The 12570-nt window shown below is 41.6% G+C and overlaps 1 protein-coding gene and 2 non-coding genes across 5 annotated transcripts; all 3 read right to left on the bottom strand.

Moving 5' to 3' along the window:
* Positions 1 to 240: 240 nt before the first annotated feature.
* On the bottom strand, positions 241 to 12505 carry CCT6A (chaperonin containing TCP1 subunit 6A). 3 transcript variants are annotated; one of them, XM_055293056.2, is made up of 14 exons: positions 12251 to 12505; positions 11753 to 11816; positions 9714 to 9848; positions 8457 to 8630; positions 7833 to 7936; positions 6111 to 6221; positions 5689 to 5848; positions 5508 to 5590; positions 4567 to 4663; positions 3800 to 3947; positions 3273 to 3406; positions 2388 to 2490; positions 1476 to 1548; positions 241 to 1219 (listed from the first exon to the last, which is right to left on the bottom strand). In XM_055293056.2, exons 1-14 carry the CDS (start codon positions 12385 to 12387, stop codon positions 1147 to 1149), a joined length of 1596 nt encoding a protein of 531 aa, XP_055149031.1. In that variant the 5' UTR covers positions 12388 to 12505; the 3' UTR covers positions 241 to 1146. The 3 variants fall into 3 exon arrangements, with proteins under 3 accessions (XP_055149031.1, XP_055149033.1, XP_055149032.1); XM_055293058.1 differs by lacking the exon at positions 9714 to 9848 and having other exon boundaries at positions 12251 to 12472; XM_055293057.2 differs by lacking the exon at positions 6111 to 6221 and having other exon boundaries at positions 12251 to 12468.
* On the bottom strand, positions 3615 to 3749 carry LOC129490895 (small nucleolar RNA SNORA15). Its single transcript, XR_008660368.1, has one exon. It is a non-coding gene; the product is annotated as a small nucleolar RNA SNORA15 (small nucleolar RNA).
* Positions 8752 to 8885, bottom strand: LOC129490901 (small nucleolar RNA SNORA22). Its single transcript, XR_008660372.1, has one exon. It is a non-coding gene; the product is annotated as a small nucleolar RNA SNORA22 (small nucleolar RNA).
* Positions 12506 to 12570: the final 65 nt, after the last annotated feature.

Genomic DNA, 12570 nt, shown 5'->3' with positions numbered 1-12570 from the left:
ACATGCGCAGGCTGTTCCACCACCTGCCCTGCACCCAACAGTTCAGCAGGAGGAAACTGACGGAACGAGGCAGAGGACTGGCCACACCACCTTCAGGGCCGCCCAGGGAATTAAGGAATACCACGTTGTTGAGGGTCCCCGCCGTTCCAGAGGCCCCTTCACTGCTTTTCTGAACCTTTGGACAGTGTACATTCCCCTTAAGATTGCTTTTGTGCGTCATACCATTGCAAGACCAGAAAGGAGGTTTCAACTTAACATTTATTGCACAACTCACTTCAGGCCACTGCTGACACCCCAAAACACAGCCTAGTAACACACAACTTCACCTTCAAGGACTGCAGAGATAGACCAACTATATATAAATAATCTCGTGGAAACGTAGTAATTTGGGTGAGAAAAATATGACACTAGAGATTTTGGGATGAATATTTTGCATAAGTTCAGAAGCTTGAAAATAGTTGGCCTACAATCTCAAATTTCACCTAACAACCGTAGCCCTTAGTCACCACACCTTCCATCATCTTTTTACCTCTGCCTGTTTTTGCCCTTTACACTTGCAGCTCTCTCAACTCCCCTGCCTCTAGTTTACTCCTCTTCCCATTTCCTACAACTTTGTGGCGGGAGCATTTTAGCAAAGCCATTTCAAAAGCGTTCAAAGTCCAACTGATCCAATGCATTTACTGAGAAATTTATACCAACAGGGATGCTTTCAATATTTTAAATTACTTAAGCATTTATATTAGCATAAAAATTTTAAAACCAAATGCTTTAACAATAGGGTACTGTTGGATAATTTAACATACGTCCACATAAAATTAAACCATTAAAATTTGCTTTTCAAGAAATATTTAATAACAAGGTAAGTAACATATGCTTATCTAACATGGAATTTTATGTCACTGCTGCTAAAGCAAAACATCCTGTTCACTGGATAAGACCTGCTTTATGTGTATACACTTCAGTGCAATTTTTAAAAATACTGTAATTTCAGAACTTTCGAATTTCAACAGATGCCAGCGTTCTCTCCTTTTTTCATATGGGAAAATTCCTTTGAAAATTATTGGAAGCTTAGACGAAAATTCCACAGCTGTATTCCTCAGGATCACTTTGCAGTCTTCAAGATTCAGATCCAGAGGAAGCTTCAATTCAACCTTTCAGAGAAGACATTCCAGCTCGCATGATCTCATCAACCAAGAGAATGTTGGTGGCAATCACAGTGCTGAAAGGGGAACAAAAATAAGATGGCTGATGATTAGGAGCCCTAATTCGACTCAACTTCCCACTTCCAACCAAGCTGCACACATTACATCCAATTAAATTTCCCCCTTCCCCTCTACACATCAGAGGGCTAGTTCAGCTTCCATACTTTCAGCTGATTACATTATTTACGGGGAGAAAGGAGCAACTAAACAGAGAACACCAAATGAAAAAAGTATGATTCTCTAACAGTTTAGTTTTCATTTTCCCAAACTTACCAGGAGTGAAGAAGCTGTTTCTTTACACAATAGTTATCCCATACGCCTACTTCTGCTGCTACCATTGGCTCACCTAAAAGGCAACCAAATCTTAAAATAAGTTCAATCAGTAAGAACCAATAATATTGTGTGCAGCTTTGCTTATCACTGATGACTCATTTCCTCCAGTATTAACTATGAGAATTCAAAGCTTCTCTGTTAGCCCAATTTTCTACTCTAAACCATGACCCCCGTCTACAATATTTGATGAGTGTCTGACTTAGAAGTCCTGAACACCTCTCTCTTCTTCTGGATATATTTCTGTTTACTCATACTGAAGTATAGCACTTCAACTATAATCTGGCTAAAATGGACTGATCATTTCCCTCATTGCAGAAACCTTTTCTATTAAATAATAACGTTCACAACAATAGGTCTTGCACATACTACATGGATGTACCTGTTATCTCCTACTTTGTACTTAATTTGTGTTGTTTTGTTACAGGAACCTAAGATCAGGGCTGTCACCATTTCACTAGATTTCTAGATCCCCTTTTCTGGCATTATTTGCTATCTTTAGCTGGTTTTCACCCATGAATATAATCACCACATCTATTTTCTTATCATAGTACTTGATTAAAAACTGAGTGAGGCAAATGCAGTATGAAAATCCTTCAACATTAATCTGAACCATCTACCACCACTCAACATCTCCAAAATTGTATCCCCAAATTACTCATGTCTACTCTAGTCCCTTAATTATACCTAGTCATTCCATGTTTTATTAATATCCTATTTTATCCCATTTTAGAACCCAGAGTTCCCTAATAGTACTGGTGTCAAATTGCAAAGCAAAACATTTTGAATCTTTCCTGGCTTCAACTCACACGTATTACATCTAGTTTTCCCTCTACAACAGTTGCATTGTCTTACCTGTGTTCAGGTCCACACCCACAAGCTGACCTGATTCTGAATGTTCTGCTTGAATTTTAACTAATGTTTCCTGAAGGTCAAAACCAGAGTTCTGAGCAAGAACCTAAAGTAAACAAATTTAATTCTTGAGAAAACAGGAACTAATAACCGATAGTTAAAAAAAAAAGAAAAAGAAAATCTCGGCCTGGTGCAGTGGCTCACGCCTGTAATCCCAGCACTTCGGGAGGCTGTGGAAGGTGGATCACCTGAGGTCAGGAGTTTGAGACCAGCCTGGCCAACATGGTGAAACCCCATCTCTACTAAAAATACAAAAAAAAAAAAAACCTAGCTGGGTGTGGTGGCAGGTGCCTGTAATCCCAGCTACTCGAGAGGCTGAGGCTGCAGTGAGCTGAGATTACACCACTGCACTCCAGCCTGGGCAACAAGAACAAACTCCGTCTCAAAAAAAAAAACACTCATTGCATAAAGACAGAACATTTATGTTCCCTCCAGAGAATACCAGACACAAGTTACTGATCAACTCTCTCATCTACCCCAAATCCAGCAGCAATACACCAGTCATAAATTATACATCAAAATTAGTATATAATAGAAAATGAGGATCAGTTTAAAACAAAAGCAAAAAGCAAGTTTGTACTCAAGTATAACCCCTAATACTGCAAATATTAAACTACAGGTTATCTCCTGCCATCTGCAACGTCAGCTATTCAGGCCTCCCAGAGAAACCAAATACATCTGGATGATGAGGAATACCTGTTCTAGAGTCAGGAAGAAAACTGATCAAACTTGCATATCCAAAATCCACATTATGAATAAAGCCTACATTATCAAAAAGGTTTGATCAGCTGAATCTTTTGGAAGATTGACTGTTAAAAGTGTGCACACCTTGGGAATAATGAGCAATGCATCAGCAAATGCTTGGACTCCAAGCTGTGCCCTGCCCTTTACACTGGGCTTATGTTTAATCAGGGCTTCTGCCATTGCCACTTCCACGGCACCAGCACCTGGAACCACACAGCCTGTTGGATGGGGGAAAAGGAAAAATGCTAAGAAAATTGCAGAACTAATTATGAATAACAAATAAAATATACATATGAAAGCCATTAATTTCTTACAAATTTACTATGACAAAATACAAGCAACTAACATATCAAATAGGAGAATGGTTCAACCAGAATGGCTTCACTAGCCACTGGCAGCTTTCAACAGATCAGTATTAGTTCATTTATTTGTATTCACCTTTAATAATGATACGCTATGAAAAACCTTAGCATGCCATCAGTCATTCTAAAGGGAAGACTGCTTTTGCATGGTGTCTGGCTGTGTAACCTACTGATAAAACAACACAGTATTCAGCCATGCCTTTCAGACCAGCAAAATATAAAAGAATTGAAATACGGTGAGGATCTTACCATCATCAATAGCATTTTTGACAGCCCTCAAGCCATCCCTCACTGCATCTTTGATCTGAGTGAGTGTGTGCTTATTTGGTCCTTTGATCAATAATGTGACAGAACGAGGGTTGTTACATTTCTCAATAAAGGTAAACTTCTCTTCTCCCTATGTGTAGAAAAAATATAATTTTCAAAAACAGGATTTGTGCAGAGTGAAGAGAGAAGAGGGACTTACAATGACAAGCAGCATATTAATGAGGAACAAACTTGATCACATTAAAGCAAATTATCTCCTTTTGAAAAATCACATATAAATGTGATTTTCCCCATCAATGGCTTCCCATTACTACACATAAATCTTCAAAATGTGTATAAACAAAAATCTGATCCTGAATTTCAATTAATTTTTCTGCTAAAGACTTCATGAACTAGGCACAGTGGCTCATGCCTGTAATCTCAGCACTTTGGGAGGCTGAGAGTGAAGGACAGCCTGAGCCCGGGAGTTTAAGACCAGCCTGGGCAACACAATTATGAACCTGTTTCTACAAAAATTACCAAGAAAAACAAAAAAATTAGCCAGTCATGGTAGCACATACGTCTGTGGTCCCATTTGCTCAAAAGTCTGAGGCGGGGGGATCACTTAAACCCAGGAAGATGAGGCTGCAGTGAACTGTGATCACACCACTGCACTCCAGCCCGGGCAGGGGTGAGACCCCACCTCAAACAAACAAAAATAATTCACGAGCTAAAAGGTTCTATTACCTTTAAGAAGAAAATACACTTACCAATGTATACTCATAGACAAGTCCTGCATGTCCCAAGCAGTCAGGACTTAGGTCGTCAAAAGAATTCAGGGCTACCCCACCACAAGCAAGAGTCAGCCTGAAATAGCATTTTAAGGGAGATGGATAAGCAATGTTACCAGTGAATTTCAAAGATAAGACCAGTAATTTTTAGGAAGGAATTTTTCAGAATTACACACATAATTAAATTTTAAAATGTACTTTAATCTAAGCCTTTCCATTTGCCATCAACCAGCTAAAAACTAGTCTTTTCTCTTAACCCTCCATTTAAACCACTCTCAGCAAGTTAGCAAATAAAATCTAAAGGTGGACAAGAGCTCTTTATTATCCAAGCATGGTGGCTCACACCTGTAATCCCAACACTTTGGGAGGTTGAGGTGGGTGGATCACTTGAGGCCAGGAGTTTGAGACCAGCCTAGCTAACATGGCAAAACCCCATCTCTACTAAAAAAACACAAAACAATTCAGTGGGCATGGTGGCAGACACCCGTAATCCCAGCTACTTGGGAGGCTGAGAATCCTATGAACCCAGGAAGTGGAAGTCGCAATGAACCAAGATCATGCCACTGCAAAACAGCGCAAGACTGTCTCAAAAAATTATTTAAAAAATTTTTTAAAAAAGCTTTCTATGGTGGTGAGCTCTTTGGGTGAAAGTATACTGAATTCAGAGACAAAAAGTAAAATAATGTTTACAAGGGGCAAGGGGGAGGGAGAAATGGGGAGTAACTATTTAATGGGTATACAGTTTCAGTTTGTGATGATGAAAAAAGTCCTAGAGATGGATGGTGCTGACGGGGTGCACAATGTGAATATAGTTAATGCCCATTAACTATACAGTTGAAAAACCCGAAAATAAAATATAAAGGAAAAGAAATAATCCCGATTCACTTGCAAAATGAGTAAAAGTCAAATTACTCGGATACCTCTCCATATTTCTCCTTTTAGCTCTGCGCAGAGCGACTATGCCTTCTTTTGAAAGTGCATCTAAGGAAAAGGGGTCAATTCCCTATAACGAAAATAAAAATTAATTTCAACATCTTTCACCTTAAAAGTGAAAAGGATGATACATACTATTTAGTTTATACATTGGGTTTTCATTCTCACCTTTTGATTAATAACAACAAATCCTTTATCTGAATCACCACAGACTTTCCTTTTCAGTTCTATTATTTTTTTAACTCTATCTTCAATGAATTTTCTTTCAGCTTTCACGAGTTTTTCTCTCTCTTCTGCACTCTTGTAAAAAAAGCCAGAATTCACTTCTCTATTAAGAAAAAAAAAAAAAAGTTACAGAAAGCAGGGAAACATCAAGAAAGTAGCTTCTGAAACTGGATTAGTCCTAAGATTTAACAGTTCACTGAGCTCCAATCCTGCCCCTTATACATCTTCAGAGACTGTTTCCTATAGCTCCCCCAAACCAATCTGAGCATTATTGCCCTTACAGTGGGAAACAAAGTTTCACAAAAAAGTAACTCGCCTAAAATACGAAGCTTCTCCATTTCACTGTTAAGAGGCTATAAACTTACGTTTTTTCATACTCTAATGACACGTTACAAGTGAGGATGTATGCATCCTCCACCCTTTTCTTCATATCAGGATGCCGTGCTCCATGGTCCAAAACAAGCCCTCTGATTAAGCTGTTCAAACACACACAAAATTATGGTTATTGTTTTTCAGATGGGTGTTTAACATGTTAAACACTGAAATGAGAAGGTATTGATATTTCATGCAGTCACATATTTTTCTTTTTTTTTATTTTTGAGATGGAGTCTCGCTCTGTTGCCCAGGCTGGAGTGTAGTGGTGCCATCTTAGCTCACTGCAAGCTCCACCTCCTGGGTTCACACCATTCTCCTGCCTCAGCCTCCCGAGTAGCTGGGACTACAGGAGCCCACCACCATGCCCGGCTAATTTTTTTGTATTTTTAGTAGAGACGGGGTTTCACCGTGTTAGCCAGGATGATTTCGATCTCCTGACCTCGTGATCCACCCGCCTTGGCCTCCCAAAGTGCTGGGATTACAGGCATGAGCCACCGTGGCCAGCCTAGTTCTTGAATTACTTGAAGATCCTATGCTGTACAGAAAAGTCTGCAGAGATAGTCTCACTGGTAGGCTGTCGAATTGTGATGACGTCCTTCTACCAAGCACCTGTAATCCCAGTACTTAGGGAGGCAAAAGTGAGAGGACACCTTAATCGCAGGAATTTAAAACCCGCCCAGGCAACATAGGGAGACTCAATTCCTTACTTACTTACTTACACACACACACACCCAGGCAACATAGGGAGACTCAATTCCTTACACACACACACACACACACACACACACGGGAAAACAACATGTTTTCTAAGTCTTTGAAAAAAATTTTTTTTCAATTCCTCTACTAATTCTCACGCTTTGTATATAGCAATTCAATAAATGCCAAATGACTGTTGTTCACTTTTCAGAATCATTCTAACCATAAACACAACATTCACCTTATTTCAGGAGAAAATATTACTAAAAGTAAAGACAATATTCACCTGGCAATTTATCCAACTTATATCTTCAGGTGAATATACAACATTTTATATCCAAAGATACTTTTAAAATTGCCATCTCATGCCTGTAATCCCAGCACTTTGGGAGGCCGAGGCAGGCGGATCACGAGGTCAGGAGATCGACATATCCTGGCTGACACGGTGAAACCCCGTCTCTACTACAAATACAAAAATTAGCCTGGCGTAGGGGCGGGCGCCTGTGGTCCCAGCTACTCGGGAGGCTGAGGCAGGAAAATGGCAGGAACCCGGGAGACGGAGCTTGCAGTGAGCTGAGATCACGCCACTGCACTCCAGCCTGGGTGACAGAGACAGACTCCATCTCCAAAAAAAAAAAAAAAACGCCAACTATCTATATTGTACAAAGCACCCCTAAATTTCTAAACAGTTTTTTTTTTTTTTTTTAATGAGACAGAGTTTCGCTCGTCACCCAGGCTGGAGTGCAATGGTGTGGTCTCAGCTCACTGCAACCTCCACCTCCCAGGTTCAAGCGATTCTGCTGCCTCAGCCTCCCGAGTAGCTGGGATTACAGGTGCCCACCACCACGCCTGGCTAATTTTTGTAATTTTAATAGAGACGGGGTTTCCCCATGTTGGCCAGGCTGGTCTGGACCTCCTGACCTGAGGTGATTTGCCTGCCACAGCCTCCCAAAGTGCTGGGATTACAAGTGTGAGCCACCATGCCCATTAGTATTTCACTGTCTTCTATCACCTACCTTGTATCAGTTTCAGATTTATGTTTCATCTCCATGATCTCAATCATGAAGAGATCAATAGGTTCATCTTGTTTTTTAATGGCCAAAATGGAGTCCACTACAGCCTGCAATTGGAGGAGCATAACCATTAAGCAAATTCAATTTGTAGCAGAAACATGTTGTTTTTCAGAAGGCTAAAGTAGACAGTTTCATTTTACAATTCTACACTAAGTCTTTTTCTACGAGCAGAGTACATTATATGTAAACAGCAACAGCTGAAGTCATTTACATTTCTGAAATCTCAATCTGTAATTCCCAAACATTAACATTAATTAACATTAACATTCCTGAACATTTTAACATTCCTCCTGTTTTTATTAAAAATACTGGTAACTGGAAGCTTTCTAATAAAAAAATCTCCACTTTATAAACCTTTTAATGAAAGCTTCAATTTTACTTTTATAACCTGGTTAGGTATTATTTGAATTTCCTCGTTTTTAGAGACACAGATTAGGTATCATTGCCACAAAAATGAACCTACACAGCACCCTGTAATTGAAATTAGTAATTATACTCATGTTTCTACTATCAGAGATTTTCTATATAGGTGTACTATACCAGACACAGACAAAATTTAATACATACCTCTGTTAAGACGTCTGCAAGTTCAGCATGAACTTTAGTACGAAGAGATGTTCTGGCCACATCTATAAGTGTTTCCCTGTCCATCTCTCTGCTTACTTTGACTTCTTCCAAAAACTGAAGGGCCTTTTCCTTTGCAGCTTCAAATCCTTCAGTGATTATTCTGGGATGAAGGCCCTACAATAAACACACATTAACACTTGCATCTTCAATTAGGTGCAACCATAGTTCACGATAAAGTTCAGGTAATTCTTGAAGGGGTATTCTGGATCACCATACCTTTGAACATGAGGTAATATAATGTGCTGGCTTTCTGAATACATTTAAAAGGACAAATATTCCTTTCAATGCAGAGGAGAAGAACAGGTAATGCTCTAGCACAGGGTCAAAGCCAAGGGAACTATAAAGCACACTTGGGTGTTCACTGTGCAAACCACTCTGAATCATTTCAAAACCAACACTGTGTCTCAACAACTCACAGATGGTAGCATTATTCTATCTTTTTTCTTTCTTTTGAGACGGAGTTTCGCACTTGTTGTCCAGGCTAGAGTACAATGGCGCAATCTCGATTCACCACAACCTCCGCCTCCTGGGTTCAAGCAATTCTCCTGCCTCAGCCTCCCAAGTAGCTGGGATTACAGGCATGCACCACCACACCCGGCTGATTTTTGTATTTTTAGTAGAGACAGGGTTTCTCCCTGTTGGTCAGACTGGTCTTGAACTCCCGACCTCAGGTGATCCGCCCATCTCGGCCTCTCAAAGTGCTGGGATTACGGGCGTGAGCCACCGCGCCTGGACTGTTCTATCTTTTCTATAGGTAATCTCAAACTAACTCACATCATTTACTAATAAAGACTGTCTGCTCTCTTTTTCCAGGAAATTCTGACAATACATTCATATTCCCTGAGGTTTGCTTTAATCTTGGAACTAGTCAGGGCCAAATATAAACTTTTGGTTGCCTTTTTCCTAACAAATATGCCTAGTCCTAAACATTCCATTTTTAGATCTCAGTTATCAATCTAAAGACAAATACAAATCACACAGGCCATGCAACTTGATTACAAAATTATTTTCAGGCCAAGAAAGGTTCCATAACCTGCCGAAGGGCACAATTTGTTTTAGACCAGGATAAAGACCCAGATTTAAGCCCCCTAATTCTACTGTATGGCCTCAGCTACTATTAACAACACATCAATTTGTATAAATATCAGACACTTCCTATATACAATAAAATATTACAGAAACAAGAGTTGTGCATACTTCAGAAATGTAGAGATCCGCCTGTTTCAGTAGCTCTCCAATGATTAGGACATTGGAAGTCGTACCATCACCAGTTATATCATCCTGGGCTGTTGCTACCTTTGCTATTAAGGAAGCTGTTGGGTGTTGAATTTGCTGAAAGTAGAAAAACAATGAATCACTTAAAACAATATGAAGCAGTCTAAATATACCACAAACAAAATGCAGGAAGCGCCTCTTTCAGTGCTATCTACTTGAAAAAGCTACCCAAATGTTTGGCTACAAATTACTTCGATTAGCTATCATGCACGTGCAATTACAATGATTGAAACGTTTCCATGTGTAATTTATTTCCCAGGTTATCTCTACTTTACAGATGAGGAAGCTTGAGGCTCAGTAAAAGTTTACTCAAGATGACAGAGCTACCAGTTAACAGTAAAACATAATTGTACATCCTTGCCTCTTTATGGCAAGTGTAGGGCTCTAGTGAGAATAAGCCAGGTATCTCCTAAAGGGCACACACATTATAATTATTTTTGTAGGTTTGTAATTTTTTCAAAGAAAATTGAAAAACAGACTTCTGGAGACTGGAGAGAGGTTCCAATGGGAGGAGACTTCTGAGGTGGTAGCAACAATTTATTTATTGGCTACAGTGGTGGTTGTGTGTGTCCATTTTATAGAATTATTTCTTAAATTGTAAATGTTCAATGTGCTTCTCTCTACTTACGCTGTATTTCTCACACACTAAAACCCAAATAATTTTTTGTTTTGTTTTGTTTTGGAGAAGCCTTACTCTGTCACCTACGCTGGAGCGCAGTGGCACAATCTCGGCTCACTGAAACCTCAGTCTCCCAGGTTTAAGCGATCGATTCTCCTGCCTCAGCCTCCGAAGCAGCTAGGACTACAGGCATGCAGAACCACATCCGGCTAATTTTTGTATTTTTAGTTGAGTCGGAGTTTTAACCATGTTGGCCAGGGCTGGTCGTGAACTCCTGGCCTCAAATGATCCACCTACCTCGGCCTTCCAAAGTGCTGGGACTACAAGCATGAGCCACCACACCCAGCCCCCAAACAATTCTGACGTCAAGTTTAACTATGGCTCCACTTTTCTAACACGGGCCACCAGTGAGCCCACTAAAAACAAAAACTACACCTCCTAGGTTAACAAGTCCTTACTAAAGATATTTCATCTGAATGTTGATGGCATGGTATACCACTAGCAAAATCCTACATATTATTCTGAACTCAAATCAGCAGGAAATCATTTCCTTTTCTTGGATTTGAACTGCTAAGTTTTGGGAATTTAGGGATGAGTAAAACGCATACTCCCCTCAATAATCTCATATTCTCCATCCCTAAGACTTGCAAAGAGACAGATTTCTCTCCCCTCCAGTTGGAGATAAAGATGAGACCTGCTGTTTTAAAACAGAGAAACTGCTGTTTTAAAAAGAGAAAACCCGGCTGGGCACAGGCCTGGTAATCTTTGGGCGGCTGATGCGGGGGGATCACCTGAAGTCAGGCGTTCAAGACCAGCCTGGCCAACACGGTGAAATCCTGTCTCTACTAAAAATACAAAAATTAACTCGGCGTAGTGGCGCGAGCCTATAGTCCTAGCTACTTGGGAGACTGAGACAGAAGAATCGCTTGAACCCAGGAGGCAGAGGTTGCAGTGAGCTGAGATTGTGCCACTGGACTCCAGGCTAGTCGACAGAGCGAGACTTCGTCTGATAAAAATTAAAAAAAAAAAAAAAAGAAGAAGAAGAAAAATAATCCTCATGCATTTTTGCCCATGTGATTGTGTCAACCTCTCTTAATTTTTCAAATTTTAAAATAATTAACTTTAATATACAATTACAGTCCTTTAGCCCAGACTGTGAATGGCAAAAAAGCAGGGATTCAAAGGCAGGGCTGTCAGACTCCAGGCACTGAGTACTATCACTGATTACATGCAACTTCTGAATGTTCTCCTACCTTAAAAATGGACACTGCAAATCTTTCTACAGAGAAAACATTCTACGGAAAATCAAGACCTTTCTGACCTAGCCCAGAGCACCTCTCACCATTTCGTGAAGCAGCACGTTGCCGTCTTTAGTAAGTTTGATGTCTCCAGCGCCAGAAACGAGCCTGTTTAAGGGACAGAAATGAATCAGACTATGACTTTTTCAACGATAACTAAAAGTCCCATTAGAAAACGGGCTTTTCCCAGATTTTAGGGAGCCAGGGATGTGGGGCTAGTTATCTCCCGCAGAATGGAGAACAGGTGTAGTGCCCACGCCGTGCCCGCAGAGATTGTGCCGAGTCCTCAGGGTGCCTGGAAGCCCCGGAGGGCGGGGAACGCCGCGCCTACAGCCGCTTTGTTCTCCGCGGAAACTGCATCGACGCAGGAAGAAATGGCCGGGACGGTGGGGCTTAGCAAGGAACAGGACCGACCCCGGAGGACGCCGAGAAGGGCGGCTGCGGAGCCCCGAGGCGGCGGGATCCAGCCCGCGGTCCTGGGCCCGCCAGGTGCGCGGCGGCGCGCGGTGCCCGCCCGGCCCTCCCGTTCAGCCCCGCCTTACATCTTCATGGTGCCCTTGGGCCCCAGATTGGTCCTTAGCACGTCCTGCAGACCCCGCGCCGCGCTGATGTTGACCGCCAGCGCCGCCTGCGCTCGGGCCACCTCGGCCTTGGGGTTCAGGGTCTTCACCGCCGCCATAGCTGCTCCAGCGGAGGAAAAGGAAACGACGCTAAGAGCCCAGAGCCGGCGCGGCGTGGCCGGGAGGTACTATCTGGGTCTTCTGGAAAAGTCGGCTCGTCTGCCCCGCCCCCAGCGTGCCCGCGCGCCGTCGCCATTGGGCCACAGGTCGTCAGGCGCGCGCTCATTGGTCCGCGGCTGCAC

This window comes from Symphalangus syndactylus, chromosome 9 (genome assembly GCF_028878055.3).
Source record: "Symphalangus syndactylus isolate Jambi chromosome 9, NHGRI_mSymSyn1-v2.1_pri, whole genome shotgun sequence".
NCBI lineage: Eukaryota > Metazoa > Chordata > Mammalia > Primates > Hylobatidae > Symphalangus > Symphalangus syndactylus.
The sequence above is the reverse complement of the archived record's forward strand: the minus strand, read 5'-3'. Positions and strand labels throughout refer to the sequence as shown.